The sequence below is a fragment of the Halichoerus grypus genome, chromosome 10 (genome assembly GCF_964656455.1).
Source record: "Halichoerus grypus chromosome 10, mHalGry1.hap1.1, whole genome shotgun sequence".
Classification (NCBI taxonomy): Eukaryota; Metazoa; Chordata; class Mammalia; order Carnivora; family Phocidae; genus Halichoerus; species Halichoerus grypus.
Genome location: NC_135721.1, coordinates 129,394,876 through 129,409,483, shown reverse-complemented (window position 1 = coordinate 129,409,483; position 14,608 = coordinate 129,394,876). Strand labels below are relative to the sequence as shown.

Below are 14,608 nucleotides of genomic sequence, written 5' to 3'. Positions count from 1 at the left end.
ACATGTCTGCTTCATTCTTTTTGGTGGCCCAGTAGGGAACTGGTTCAATTATTTATCCAGTGAAATACTTCAGCTTTAAAAACCATGCTGTAGAGATTTAATGATGTGACAAGACGATTGAAATTATTTTATGTGTAAGAAAGTAGTCAATGGGGAGGCATTGTTGCATTTGGGCTCAGAAAGCAAGACAGTCGTGGGTTCTAATCCCAGTTGTTGAGAGGATTAAGGAGAATCATTGAGAGGCACAGTGCCTTTCAGAAAGTATTTAAATTGATGTTAGCCAAGAAGTTTTTCTGTACCAAAAATACACAAATAATTGGAGAGATATCCATCAAAAAATCAGCAGTCATTCGGGGGCAGTAAGTACATGAGTGAGTATAGATGAAACTGCTGTGACAAAGAGACCCCCCACCCCAGCTCACACGCGGTAGGGGTCTATGTCTCTCTCACATAACTGTCCGGAGCTAAGCAGGTGGTCTAGAGCAGGTCGGCAGCTCTGTCCTACGAGATCAGCCAGGGACTTAAGTTCCTTCTGCGTCATTGAAGCGCATCATGGCACGGGCCCCTCCATCTGCAGGTGAGCTGCCCTCACCTGCCAGTTTGAACACCCCTTGTCTTGGAGACGGCTGGCAGGAAGGGCGGAAAGAGGAAAGTAAAAGGCAAGCAACGTCACTTTGCAAAAGGGACCCACTGACCCTCTCTGCCATTTCATTGGCGGGGACCGCGCCACCGCAGGATGACTCCTGGCTGCAGGCCAGGCTGGGGAAGGAAGCCTTGAGCTGCTCAGCCCGGAGCTCTCCGAAAACTTAGAGCCTCTGAGCTTTAGGGTGTGTCTGTGGGAAAAAAAAAAAAAAAAACGGGAAAAGGAGAGAATGGAAGGAGACAATGAACAGTTCCTTATTTTCCTTAGCTCTCCTTGAGACATTTGAGTCGCCTTCTATTTTTAATTAATAAGGAATTCCCGGGGCGCCTGGGTGGCTCAGTCGTTGGGCGTCTGCCTTCGGCTCAGGTCATGATCCCAGGGTCCTGGGATCGAGCCCCACATCGGGCTCCCTGCGCTGCGGGAAGCCTGCTTCTCCCTCTCCCACTCCCCCTGCTTGTGTTCCTTCTCTCGCTATCTCTCTCTGTCAAATAAATAAATCTTAAAAAAATTAAATAAATAAGGAATTCCCATTCGATGTAGGAAAAACTAGAAAATGGCAAGAGGCAAAATAGAAGAAACTCCCCCCTCTCCCAAGAGCTTAGGTCTTGGCAGATTTTTCTATCTAGCTTTTGGGGTTTCCTGCATATTCTTGGGTGACCGCGTATTCCTCTTATCATAAGGCAAGGTGGAGGGGGCGCGGGGAGTAAGCCTCTTTCTCCGTCAGGGTTGTTTTCTGATGCCATCTGTGTGTGTGTTTGAAGGAGACAAGCCCCACAAGTGTGAGGTGTGTGGCAAGTGCTTCAGCCGGAAGGACAAGCTGAAGACGCACATGCGCTGCCACACGGGCGTGAAGCCGTACAAGTGTAAGACGTGTGACTACGCCGCGGCCGACAGCAGCAGCCTTAACAAGCACCTGCGGATCCACTCGGACGAGCGGCCCTTCAAATGCCAGATCTGCCCGTACGCCAGCCGCAACTCGAGCCAGCTCACCGTCCACCTGCGGTCCCACACAGGTAGGTCCCTCCTGCTGCCCTCGCGCTGGGCTCCTCACCACCAGCTACTGAAAAGCACCTTAAAGCACTGAGTCACCATCCAAGTAAACGAACGGGGGACGTCTGCTCACTGCACGGTGTGCAGGTTCGCTTTGCGTCCACCCAGAAGAGCCTTTCTCGGTCGATGAGGGAAAAAAAAACATGGCACTTATAACCTCATCTCTATCTTTAGGCAACTTTATAACTTAGTCACTAGTAAAGTATTGAATGAGGAGGCGAGCTAAATGAAATCGAGATATAACTATAAACGATGCGTTTTTAATAAATGTCTGCATAGTTTCTGCATTCCGGTCACTTTTGAAGTATACTCAGATTAGGTCAGCATGGGATAGCTTCATGGAAAAACTCGGCAGGGTAGGTCACTTAACAAAGCATGGACGTTTCCTTTTGGCAAGTGTATCAGTTAGCTATGGATTCAGTGATGCTGTGTAATAAGCCCTACAAAAGCTCAGTGGCAGATTATAATCAATTACTGCTCACATACTTCATGTCTAGCCAGTTGGCTAGACGCTCTGTTGATCTTGACTGGGCTCAATCACCTGTGGCGGGGAAAGGCTGGGTGTCCCCTGACCTTGGCTGGGGATCGGCTGCCTGGGGGTTAGCTGGCTGTCCACTTGCCTTAGCTGGGGCTTGTCCGGCTCTGCTCCACGTGCCTCTCATCCTCCTTTTGGAACAGTGGGCTATCCCAGGCTTGTCCTTCTCGTGACAGTGGCAGGGGTACAAGCAAGCACATCCCAGTGGGTAAGCCCATTTCAAGCCTCTGCTTGCATCCCATTGGTTGAAGCAGGCTATGTGGTGGGGCCTGGCGTCAGGGATGGGGCTGGCCTCACCCACGGTGGGAGGTCACCACGAGGTTACAGGGCAAAGGCCAGAGATAGGAGGAAGGGTGAAGAATTGGGACCATTTTTGCAAACCACCACAGTCCACCACGCTGTCACACACAACTCTGACATGTGGATTTAATAATGCCTTCCTAAGACCCACATAAGTCACACCCCATCACAGGATCAGGCTCAAACACCCAGGATCCCGTGATCTCCCCTGGGTCTGGATATGGCTTCTCTTGACCTAGAGTTCCTTTGAAGTAAAAAGACAAGTCGTCTGTTCCTACATTCCCAATGTACAGCGGTGACATGGAACCAGGGTATTTCCAGTTAACCCTGCTGTTCGAAAAGAGAAGAATGGGAGGCACTTGGCATTCACAGCTCCACGGGTTACCAGAATCCCTCTGGGCACATGTCCCCAGGTCCCCTCACTCTGGGGACAGAGAATGTTCCCTGATTAGGCCTCGGCTCAGCTTCCTGGCTCCTGACTCTGCCCACTGCAGCATCCTTCCCATCAGCTGCCTGAGCCCCTTCCAAAAAGTAGTGGAAAAGGTACTTTTGTGAAACTTTCTCAGCCTGCTTCCCGCCTACCAAAAGTAGGGCTCTTTTTAGTCGAGGGGGATGACAGGTTTGCTGGTAGAGCCGTGTGCAAAATTTTGTGAGTCTGTGTGCCGAAAGCCACACCCACAATTCTTTCAGAGACTCTCCTTTCCTCTGAACCCCATTGTAGGCACTTTTGGCATATAACCTTCTGTGGCTGAATCCCTTGACGTCCCTAGGAATCCTTGTCCAGCTGGAGAACCTACGTGGCGCCAACTTAATTCTTTTGGAGATTTTAACGAAGAACCCTACATTCACACCCCTCATTTCTCCTTCGGTCCTCCCCCTGAGATCACATCCCTGGGTATGACCTTTGTCCCCCGGCTTCTGTCTTACTTTGAAAACCCTTTGCTGGTTGGAGGTGAGAAATGTTATCTAACCCAGCACATCTTCGGTTTGCTCTATTCTCTCGAAATTCCATTTAGAAAATGGCCAGTTCTTGTGTGAGTTTGTCTCTTCCTTATAGGACCTCATCATATGCAGCCCGTAAGGCACTTTCACTGTTCTGCCAGAATTAATCTCTTTGCTCAAGTCCCAAATTCAACAGGTATATTATATTCTCTATCTTCTAACTTACTGCAGGTGACAATGGGACCAAATGTTTGCCATTAAATAGCGTGCCCTGCCACTTCTCCAGTCTTTTCTTGCCGTCCGGTCCCCAAAGCCAATGCTACATATTTTAATTTTCTGGTATGGCAGCACTCTTGTTTCTAGATATCAATCTCTGTATTAGTTATCCGTTGTCACACTAAATGCAGTGTAACAAATACTCCCACAAAACCTCATTGGACACAACGACGTACCTTTTCTGGTGGCATGCTGGGGATCAGCTGGGGGTCACCTCGGCAGTTCTGATCTTGGCTGGACTCACATGTCTGAGAATCTGCTGGCTGTGAGCTGTCTGTCCACTGGTCTTGGCGGCGGGAATCCAGCGCTTCTCCACATTTCTGTCACCCTCCTCCTGGGACCAGCACGCCAAGCCAGCCTTGATCATCTCATGGCGATGGCTGACAGAGGTGCAAGCAAGCAAACCCCAGTGTACAAGCCCATTTCAAGCCATTACTCATATCAAGTCTACTGAAGATACCATCAGCCAAATCTAGTCACATGATTGTCGAGGGACATGGCAGGTCATCCTGCCTCTGTCTGGAGACCATGCATAATTGCACACGTGGCAGAGGCCATGGCTACGGGAAGGGAGGAGAGGTGGTGAGATTTGGGAACGTTTTTGTGGTCTACTAAAGCAAGTTCCAGACATAGGCATAACCAATGGCCAACTGATTTTCTTCAGAAATCTCCCACACCTATGTTAGAGGACCTGAAGGACTCGTTTATGAAAGTGGTTCTGAACCATTTTGACTTATAAGGATAAACTTACCATTGATAGTAGCATCTTCAAGTTGGTCTAGGAAAGGTGAATTTTCTAAAACTTTAAATGTGTGCTGTTTATGCAATGTCTCCATGGACTGTTCATTTCCCTTTTATAAATCCGTGGCACTTAGAAAATTTTACAAATTGTAAAATTAATAGGATTTTGTTTGTATCCTTTCATCGCTTAGATTGACTTCATTCATCATCAGTGGTTTTCATAGCAAGCTAAACTCAAGACAGACCTGTCAGCTTACATATATCAGTTGCTTATTCATTCAACAACGTTCATAAAGTCCCCGCGAGGTACTAGACACTGTGAGGATCACGTGGGGGGCAAGAACAAACATAGTCATTAGCTTTGGAGAGCTCATGGCCCCATGGAACCATGACTGACCATTACGCCTCAGTTGAGAAATCTGTGGTTAAAAAAAAAAAAAAAAAAGATGACAAAGGGATTGGAAACCTTTGCTTTCATATCAAAAAGTGTTGTTAACTCTGCAACTCAGCTGTGAGATTTGGTTATCTGGTATTTCTGGGTTTCACCTCTGCTGACAGCTTTAAAAAATAAAAAAGGCAAAAAGACTGTAACTAATTTGGGGAGGGATGTAACAGGAAAACCTAGTAGAAGATTCTGGAGCAGGGATTCTTCCTTCTGGATCCACAGATACCTCCACTCAGAGATCCATGAATAGACTTTAGATGGTCCATGAATTTGGATGGGAAAAAAATTACATCTTCATTTTCACTAACCAAACTGTATTGAAATTGGGCGTGTCCTTCCATTTGAAAATTGGCAACTGATCTGAGAATAGTGCCTATTGCCGCCAGTGGAAATCACAGATCTTTTCATAACAGTCCCTGGAGATCGATCAATATATCATTTATGCTCTTTTCTATTTAGAAATTATAGTTACAGATCCGCCACTAGATCTTCTTATTTAATGCATTAATAAAGCACACATAGGGGCACCTGGCTGGCTCAGTTGGTGGAGCATACAACTCTTGATCTTGGGGTCGTGAGTTCGAGCCCCATGCACAGATAATTACCCAGCATCTAAGAATACCAGCTTTGGAGCCAGCCTGGGTTGGAATCCAAGCCCTGCTACGTACTACTGGGGGACCGTGAACAAGTTATTGCAGTCTATCTAGGCCTCATTTGTACAGTAGTGTTAAGAATAATATTGATAATAGTACCCACCTCGTGGGAATGTTGGGAGCATCAAATGAGACCATTCTTGTGGAGTGCTCAGCAGAGTGCCTGCCATCTTGGAAGCAACCGAAGAATGTTAGCTGCTACTTGGCTTGCTTCAACAATATTGAAATGGGCGGGGTCACCAATTTGCTTGAACTATCTGTACCTTAGATAATTCGGACTTGCCATTCATTGAGGAAACAAATTTGGAGGACCATGTGCATTCAGATGTTTGCAATTTCACTTTCCCTGCTCATCTTTCAGCGACCATGAATTTAAAAAAAAAAAAAAAAAAACCAAGCAGCTGGATTTCGTAACTTCACGAGTAAAGAACGCAGCTGGCAATGTGGGATAAATAAATTTTGCGCAATAAACACGTCTTTATTAATAAAAATCTGCATGAAGCGTAAGCTGGGCATTTCAATCGCTTTATAAAGACTATTCTGATGAGTGAGCATGGAGCTGACTGATTCCAAATGTGTCCTCGAATCTGTTACGACATGTAACTCAATCAAAATCAACGGATTATGCAAAATTTACACAACTGTGAACCATTAACTAGCAGAGTGGGCACATGAGCAAAATGAACCATAGCTTGATCGTTTTAAAGAACATACGTATATTCACAAATTCCATTTTATTTGGGACAATTGAATAGCTCTTTTCAGCCTCCCGTGTTTCTTGTGGGTTTTTTTTAACGGTGCTGGTGGTTTAGGTTTGGGGAAAGAAAAGAAGCCCCCCACCCCCCCTTTTCCCCCCCCAGGGGCTGCTAGCAGCTGCAGTAGGAAGGTCTCCATCCGCCTGCCTTGGTATAAGCGATTTTCTGGTGTGTGCTTCGGGGGGATCCGCTGTGGTTGTTGCCTGCCTGTTCTTATCGAAACTCACCTTGTGTTGACAGGGGACGCCCCCTTCCAGTGCTGGCTCTGTAGCGCCAAGTTCAAAATCAGCTCGGACTTGAAAAGGCACATGCGCGTGCACTCGGGGGAGAAGCCTTTCAAGTGTGAGTTCTGCAATGTCCGCTGCACCATGAAGGGCAACCTCAAGTCGCACATCCGCATCAAGCACAGCGGGAATAACTTCAAGTGTCCGCATTGCGACTTCCTGGGTGACAGCAAAGCCACCCTCCGGAAGCACAGCCGGGTGCACCAGTCGGAGCACCCGGAGAAGTGCTCCGAGTGCAGCTACTCGTGCTCCAGCAAGGCGGCGCTGCGCATCCACGAGCGCATCCACTGCACCGACCGCCCCTTCAAGTGTCATTACTGCAGCTTCGACACCAAGCAGCCCAGCAACCTAAGCAAGCACATGAAGAAGTTCCACGGGGACATGGTGAAGACCGAGGCCTTGGAGAGGAAAGACGCGGGCCGACAGAGCAGCCGGCAGGTGGCCAAGCTGGACGCCAAGAAGACTTTCCACTGTGATACGTGCGACGCCTCGTTCATGCGCGAGGACTCGCTCCGCAGCCACAAAAGGCAGCACAGTGAGTACAGTGAGAATAAGAACTCGGATGTGACGGTCCTGCAGTTCCAGATAGACCCCAGCAAGCAGCCGGCCCCGCCCCTCACCGTGGGCCACCTGCAGGTGCCGCTCCAGCCCAGCCAGGTGCCCCAGTTCAGCGAGGGGCGAGTCAAAATCATCGTTGGGCATCAAGTGCCACAGGCCAACACCATCATCCAGGCGGCGGCCGCCGCGGTGAACATCGTACCCCCCGCCTTGGTGGCGCAGAACCCGGAGGAACTCCCCGGGAACAGCCGGCTGCAGATTTTGCGCCAGGTCAATCTGATCGCCCCCCCTCAGCCCTCAGGGTGTCCGAGCGAGGCGGGCGCGATGACCCAGCCCGCTGTCCTGCTGACCACTCACGACCAGGCCGATGGGGCCACTCTGCACCAGACTCTCATCCCCACGACGCCCGGCAGCCCCCAGGAAGGCTCCGGCAACCAGACTTTCATCACCAGTTCGGGTATTACATGCACGGACTTTGAAGGCCTTAATGCTTTTATTCCGGAGGGGACAGCTGAAGTGACAGTGGTGAGCGATGGAGGTCAGAACATCGCCCTGGCCACCACGGCCCCGCCTATATTCTCCTCCTCCTCCCAACAAGAACTGCCCAAGCAGACTTACTCCATCATTCAAGGGGGAGCCCACCCAGCCTTGCTCTGTCCGGCGGATTCCATACCAGATTAGTACCTAAAAACCAAAAGAAAGGGGGGAAAAGGAGTGACAAAAACAGGAAGTCCTAAAAAGAATTCTGTAAGAGGTTTGCTCTTAATGTTTTTAAGGATTGTTGTGAAACCCCTCCCCTCGTAATAAATCGTAATTTTATACTGCTTACTATAATTTTTTAATGCTTGTGACCACCTCGGAATCGCCGTGTTCTAACTGTTGTAGAATGTTGCCAAGATGATTCCAATTAGGGCTTGGAATTCAATGCAGTGAGTAGTGAATACATTTGTTTTGTCCGGCTTGATTTCCCAATTCTGAGAAGGGTTTTTTCCAATCTTATTAAATTTGTGTGGGAGATGGGAGACTTCCCAACCTCTCTGAAGTCACCATTCTGAAATACCCCCCCTCCAGGTCTGGGCTATTACTGTTTTAGTACATGGATACAAATCTATTGGCATGAGGACCATTTTCTACATAATGTTACATGGATACTTGACCCCCCCCCCAAAAAAAAATGTTTAGTGCTAATGAGAAGAAAGAAATGGTTTCCTAATAAATTGATACGTGAGTAAAATATACTGAATGTTAATGATTCTTTAGAGTCACAGTATGACTGGGGTATAATGGGGTGTGAATTATCCTATAACTAAAGAGAATTTGAAGAAGCAAAGGTTTTTAGTCCTCCGATCAATATACAGATGTCTTACAACCCTCACAGTCAACTTAAGTATTACTGATGCCTAAAATGACCCAATGATACCATTTCCATTTTGGAACGAGATTGACAAACCTGACATTTCTGTTTAGATGCAAATATGATGTGAGTTCCTACTAACATTTAGAATGGCTTTCTAGGATACCATTGTTTGAAATATCAGTATTGTGCAATCTCGGGGACCAGACGAGTGGTATTGGAAAAGCACCTAACATTTTTCAGAAGGGTAGGCTCTGCTGAGGAAAGGGAAATTCAAATGTTATCGTTTTAGAATTAAAATGCTGTTTGATCAGTAGGTGGCGCCAGAGAGCAAGCTAGAATTACCCATGCTTGTAACCAAAGCCGTAATTTCCAGCCTCTAGCGCAATCTTCAACTCATCATGGGTTCTTAATACATATTGGATGACTGAAACATGCTCTCACAGAGTGTCAGCAAGGATTGGTGAGGAAAGCATATTTAAAATGTTACGAGAACCCTTACATTTTTTAAAAGGTTTTATTTATTTGACACAGGAGGAGAGAGCACAAGCAGAGGGAGCGGCGGGCAGGGGGAGAGGGAAAGGCAGACTCTCCCAATGAGCCAGGAGCCCCAGTGCGGGGCTTGATCCCAGGACCCTAGGATCATGACCTGAGCCGAAGGCAGTCGCTTAACTGATTGAACCACCCAGGAACCCGGAGAACCCTTACATTTTTACCAGAGCCCTCATCACTTTCATTTTCCTAGCACACAAACTTACTAAAATTTTCATGCACATCGGCTCACTTTTACATAAAGATATTACCCATCCCCCCCCTTTTCTTTGGTAACAACAAACTAAGGAAATACACAAAATAGTGATGCGGAAACCTTCGGGGTTTGCCTGTTGGAATAGGAAAATCAACTTCCCTTAGGAAATAGCTATAAAGTTTGAGTTGTCTCCTTCCTTTCTTTGATCCTTAATATCTGAACACAATTCTGAGAAGTCGCGGGGTGGGGGGGGGGCAATTTATTTTCATATAAGCAATGGTGGTAATGAGTCATTAACTGTGGTTTGGCAAGAAAATGAAAAAGCTTGCAGCGTACTATGTTAATATTTTAATAATTTCACTGCTTTAGAATTATTGCTTACAGCCTTTTTTTTTTTTTTTTTTTTTTTTAACTAAGAGGGAGAGCACTAGGTGGGGGAGGCATGGAGGGGCAGAGGGTGAGGGAGAGAGAGAATCTTAAGCAGGCTCCACCACCAGCACAGAGCCTGACACGAGGCTCTATTTCAGGACCCTGAGATCATGACCTGAGCCTAAATCAAGTCAGATGCTTAACTGACTGCGCCACCCAGGTGTCCCGCCTACAGCTCTTTAAGAAACTATTTAGCTATTCAGTTTTAGCCGGCAAATTTCTATTGTCATGAACCTGTTTTCCACATCTTTCTTTCCCAGAATGCCCCTTTCTTCAACTTCTAAAGGATTTTTTTCCCTGATTAGAAATGTAATGTGCATTCAAGGTAGAACAGATACAAAACACATTATACTATTTTTAAAAATTAACGTTGGGGCACTTGGGTGCTTAGTTAAGCATCTGACTCTTGGTTTCTGCTCAGGTCAGGATCTTGGGGTCATGCCATCAAGCCAACCTCGGGCTCTGCACTCAGCGTCGAGTCTGCTTGAGATTCTCTCTCCCCCCACCCCGCCCTTTGCCCCCCACCCCCTGCTCGTGCACACTCTAAATAAATAAATAAAATCTTTTAAAAAATAAAAATTTTAAAAAATTAAAATCAAAGTTACTGGTAATCTTCTACCCAGACATAAAAACTGTGACCATTTTGATGGACTTCCTTTTTTGATGGACTTCCTTTGTTTCTATGTTTATGTATGTATGGTTTCCATTCTAGTTATAGAGTTGGGTTTGAATCAAGTATACTGTTTTCTGTTTATATATTTCCTTTTATATATTTATATCTCCAGCTATCTGCTGCCCCCATACACACCTATACATGCATACACACACACACACACACACACACGCATAATTGGATTTTTTTTAACAAACCGCAACAGCAAAACTTGTTCCTTGTAATAAACTATATACAGAATTGTACAAAAACCAAGCCAATCATCTCCAGCGCCCTTCCTATTCTCCTCCTATCTAAGGTTAGTAATGCTAAGTTTTCTCTGTGTTCATACTGACACACACAGACTCAAAACAATAATGTAGAAAAGGTTTTTTCCTATTTTTCTAGTAATTGTATCATACTATGTATATTTCTCTGCATTTGCTCTTACTATTCCATGTATGAACAGGATTACAGGTGAATACGGCTATCTCTACTGTTTTTTTTAAGCAAAAGGTAGTGTGAACATACCATGCGTTATTCAACCATCTCCTTACTCATGGATATTCAGGTTGTTTTGTTTTTATTTGCCATTAAAAACAGTAGCAATCAACCTCCTGCACAATTGCTCACATTCGGTTGTGCTTTTGGAGTTACAACGAGTGTCTGTAGTTTGTACTTGCATATAGATTCAGATTACTTTTTTCGAAATGGTAGCCTCATCCGTGGCGCAAGCCCCAGTGATCACCAATCCTGGCTATTAGCAATCTTTCAAAGTTTTGTCAGTCTGATAAGTGAAATGAGCCATCTGGGCTCTGTGCATTTCCCCAGCTGGTGTTTTGATCTGCATTTCTGTGACATCTCTATATAGACTTGTTGATCATTGGCCATTTTCTTGTCTGTGAACCTAAAACACATTCTCCCTCATGTTTCTCCTTGAGTTGTTGGGCACTGGGGACACGAACCCCATGTCTGTCACATTTTCTCCCCTCCTGTCCTTTGTCTTCTGACACCTCACAAAAAGAACTCTCTTTTCCTATAGTCAGCGTTCTATTGCTTCACTTGGGGCTTCTGTTTTTTTCTAGGACTGTCATCTCTTCCCCTGAGATGAGAAAAGGGTTTTTTTTTTTCCTTTAATATATTTGTTGTTTGTTTTTAGTTAGCAACTTACTGCAGCAAAAATTCCTATTTATACACATTTGACATGGAAATTTGGCAGCCCACATATGCCAGGACCATTTGTTAAATACAATATTATTTTCCTTGCTACTGAAATCCTAATTTCACCTGTAAATGGAAGTTCTCGAATACACTTGGATCTGTTTCTGGAAGCTCTGCTTTGTCTTACTGATCTTTATATCTTCTCTGGTTTGCCAGCAACACACATTTTATTATAGTAGCATTAAGGTGAGCCTTACTGTCTTTTAGGATCACAAAGCCTCCCTCTAGCTATTCTTTTCCAAAATTTTCTTAGCAATTCCTAGATATTCATTCTTCCAAATGAACTATCATTTTATCCAGTACTTCTCAAGCCCCCCCCCAAAAAAAATCCTTTTGAGAATTTTTATTAGAAATGGATCCATGTGATATTGAACTTATACAAAGAATGACTTATTAAAATATGTTAAATCTTACACCCAAAAACCTTTATTCACCTCCTGGGTTAACCATTATTCATATGGTTTTCTTCATACACAATCTGTTCTTATGATATGAGGCCTATATTTCCTTATTATTGTATAATTTTATTATAATTATAAATAGGGGGCACCTGGGTGGCTCAGTCGTTAAGCGTCTGCCTCCGGCTCAGGTTGTGGTCCCAGGGTCCTGGGATCGAGCCCCGCATCGGGCTCCCTGCTCCACAGGAAGCCTGCTTCTCCCTCTCCCACCCTCCTGCTTGTGTTCCCTCTCTCGCTGTGTCTCTCTGTCAAATAAATAAATCTTTAAAAAATAAATAAATAAATAAATAAAACAAATAGGATTTTTCCTTGTTAAAATAGTTGTTTGTTGCAAACATATAAAGAATAGCTACATTTGGTATATTTGTCTATGTTGAGCTCCCTTAGCAAAAATTCTTATTAATTGGGGCACCTGGCTGGCTCAGTCGGTAGAGCGTGAGACTCTTGATCTTGCGATTTTAAGTTCGAGCCCCATGTCAGGTGGAACGATTATTTAAAAACAAAATCTTTTAAAACAATTCTTATTAATTGACAATAAGTATTTATTAGAAACTCTTGGTCTCTGGGGCGCCTGGGTGGCTCAGTCGTTAAGCCTCTGCCTTCGGCTCAGGTCATGATCCCAGGGTCCTGGGATGGAGCCCTACATCGGGCTCCCTGCTCTGCGGGAAGCCTGCTTCTCCCTCTCCCCCTCCCCCTGCTTGTGTTCCCTCTTTCGCTGGTCTCTCTGTCAAATAAGTAAATAAAATCTTAAAAAAAAAAAAAAGAAAACCCTTGGTCTCTGATAAATATAACTTATAATGGTTATGATACAGTCATCTCATTTCCAGGTGGTTTTATCTTGTAATATTTATACGACTTTGTTTCCTTGCCCCACTGCAATTAGCCTCAGCCTCCAAACAAAGCTGATACAGCTGACATCCTCTTGTGTCTCCAATTTTAATGTGAATGGAATTTTCCTGGTTCACATAATATACACTGTTCCTCTGAGGGGTGGTTTTTCTAGTACTTGGGTCATTTTCTTCTACTGCAATTTTCACTTAGAGTTTGTATCAGGGTAGGTTGCTGAATTTTAGCAAATATCTTTTCAGTGTTTTTTGACATAACTCCTTGGGTTTTGCACTTAAGTCTGTTGATGTAGTGAATTCGTATAGCCTGGTATTCCTGAACAAACCCTGGGTCATGTTGGCTTATTCTTCTAACAAACACATTGCTTGGGTTGCAATTATGACATTTCGCTTGAAAGTTGTCCAACTCTATCCATAAGTGTAGTTGATCTCTGGGATTCTTTTTTGTGGTCTGTCTGATTTGGGCCTCTCTCCTTTTCAGCAATTTAGCAATAGCTTTGCTATTCGGGAGTGATCCGCTTATGACGTAGGCTGCTGCCCTCTCTCGTGGCACATCCTTAACGAAACTTCCCTGCTTTTTGCACAGTGACAAGTCTGGGTTTTACAGCCTGGGTCGCTCAGTTTTGGTCATTTATATTTTGCAGAATAAAAAATTATTCACTTTGCTCTGGATTTCACATTCCATTTACCATCCTCTTAAAATGAATTTTAAATCTTTGGCATCTTGGGGAGTTTGTCAGCTTTCCTATTGCTATTGGTTTCGGAGGAGGGGAGGGTTTCTGCTTTTGTTTTTTTGTATTTTCAGTCTTCTTAGTCTGCCAAAGAGTTTATCTATTTTTCGTAAAAAAGTGTGAAAGCTTTTACTGTTAGTCACTTTCTTTGCCCTCCTCCATTTTATTCATTTTGGCTTTTCTCTTTATATTAATTATTTTTCCTGCTTTTCTTTCCGTTTGTTTTGTTATTCTAATTTCCTGTAAGTTCACTTATTTTCAGCCCTTCAAAATGAAAGCATTTAAAGCTATGTATTTTCCATTGTGACCTCACCTATGTTAAAAGATCATTTTTTTTAAAGTTAAAATCATGATTGTCATACAAATATAAAATATCAATGGGTAAACTGTAATGAAAGTATTAATGAGGGCATTGGTTTCAACAGGCTCCAACGGGCTCACAGGAGAATTCAGTGCATGTATAAGTTACACAGGTAATCAGAAATGCTACACTGAATTCACACACATGCAGAATGGCTCAGTGTCTCTATGGCAACATCCGCTGCCCTCTGCCAGATAAAGTGCGTTCACATTCCTGTGGATGAGTTGTTTGCATTATTATATGTTTCTGTGCCTCACAAGGTTGTAAAATATCTCAAAAACAATGAAAGGCATGAACGTCCAGAGAATTGGATAGCCCAGAGCAGAGAAGAGACAGGACACCCAGTCCATCTTTTATGCCTATTTGGGGGTCTTTCAAAAATGTTCGTGATATCCATAGCCCTGTAGATTTTTATATGAAGTATCCTTCTTTTATAAGTTTCTCGATGCTTTGTTATTTCAGTTTCAGGGTGGGTTGCTTGGTTTGGTGGGTTGTTGGGACAGAATCCAAGGGTTATAGAAAGGAACGTTTCTTATTTTTCAAGTAGTTACAATTTGGGAAACTGTATTTGGGATTATAGTTTCTGATATTCACGGGCCTGAGGATGTGACCTGTGAAAATACATGC

General features: G+C 44.5%; 1 protein-coding gene across 3 annotated transcripts in view; it reads left to right on the top strand.

The window, feature by feature from the left end:
- The window catches only part of ZFP64 (ZFP64 zinc finger protein), a 78,627-nt gene that overhangs the window by 20,011 nt on the left and 44,008 nt on the right, over nucleotides 1-14,608 (top strand). For 2 of the 3 annotated variants that reach the window (XM_036073086.2, XM_036073085.2), the window contains exons 5-6: nucleotides 1,405-1,656; nucleotides 6,581-8,006. In XM_036073086.2, coding sequence (XP_035928979.2) covers nucleotides 1,405-1,656; nucleotides 6,581-7,863 — 1,535 coding nt within the window. In that variant the 3' untranslated portion in view covers nucleotides 7,864-8,006. Of the gene's footprint in view, nucleotides 1-1,404; nucleotides 1,657-6,580; nucleotides 8,007-14,608 lie in introns of those variants that run through there. The other variant, XM_036073087.2, reaches the window with a different exon arrangement.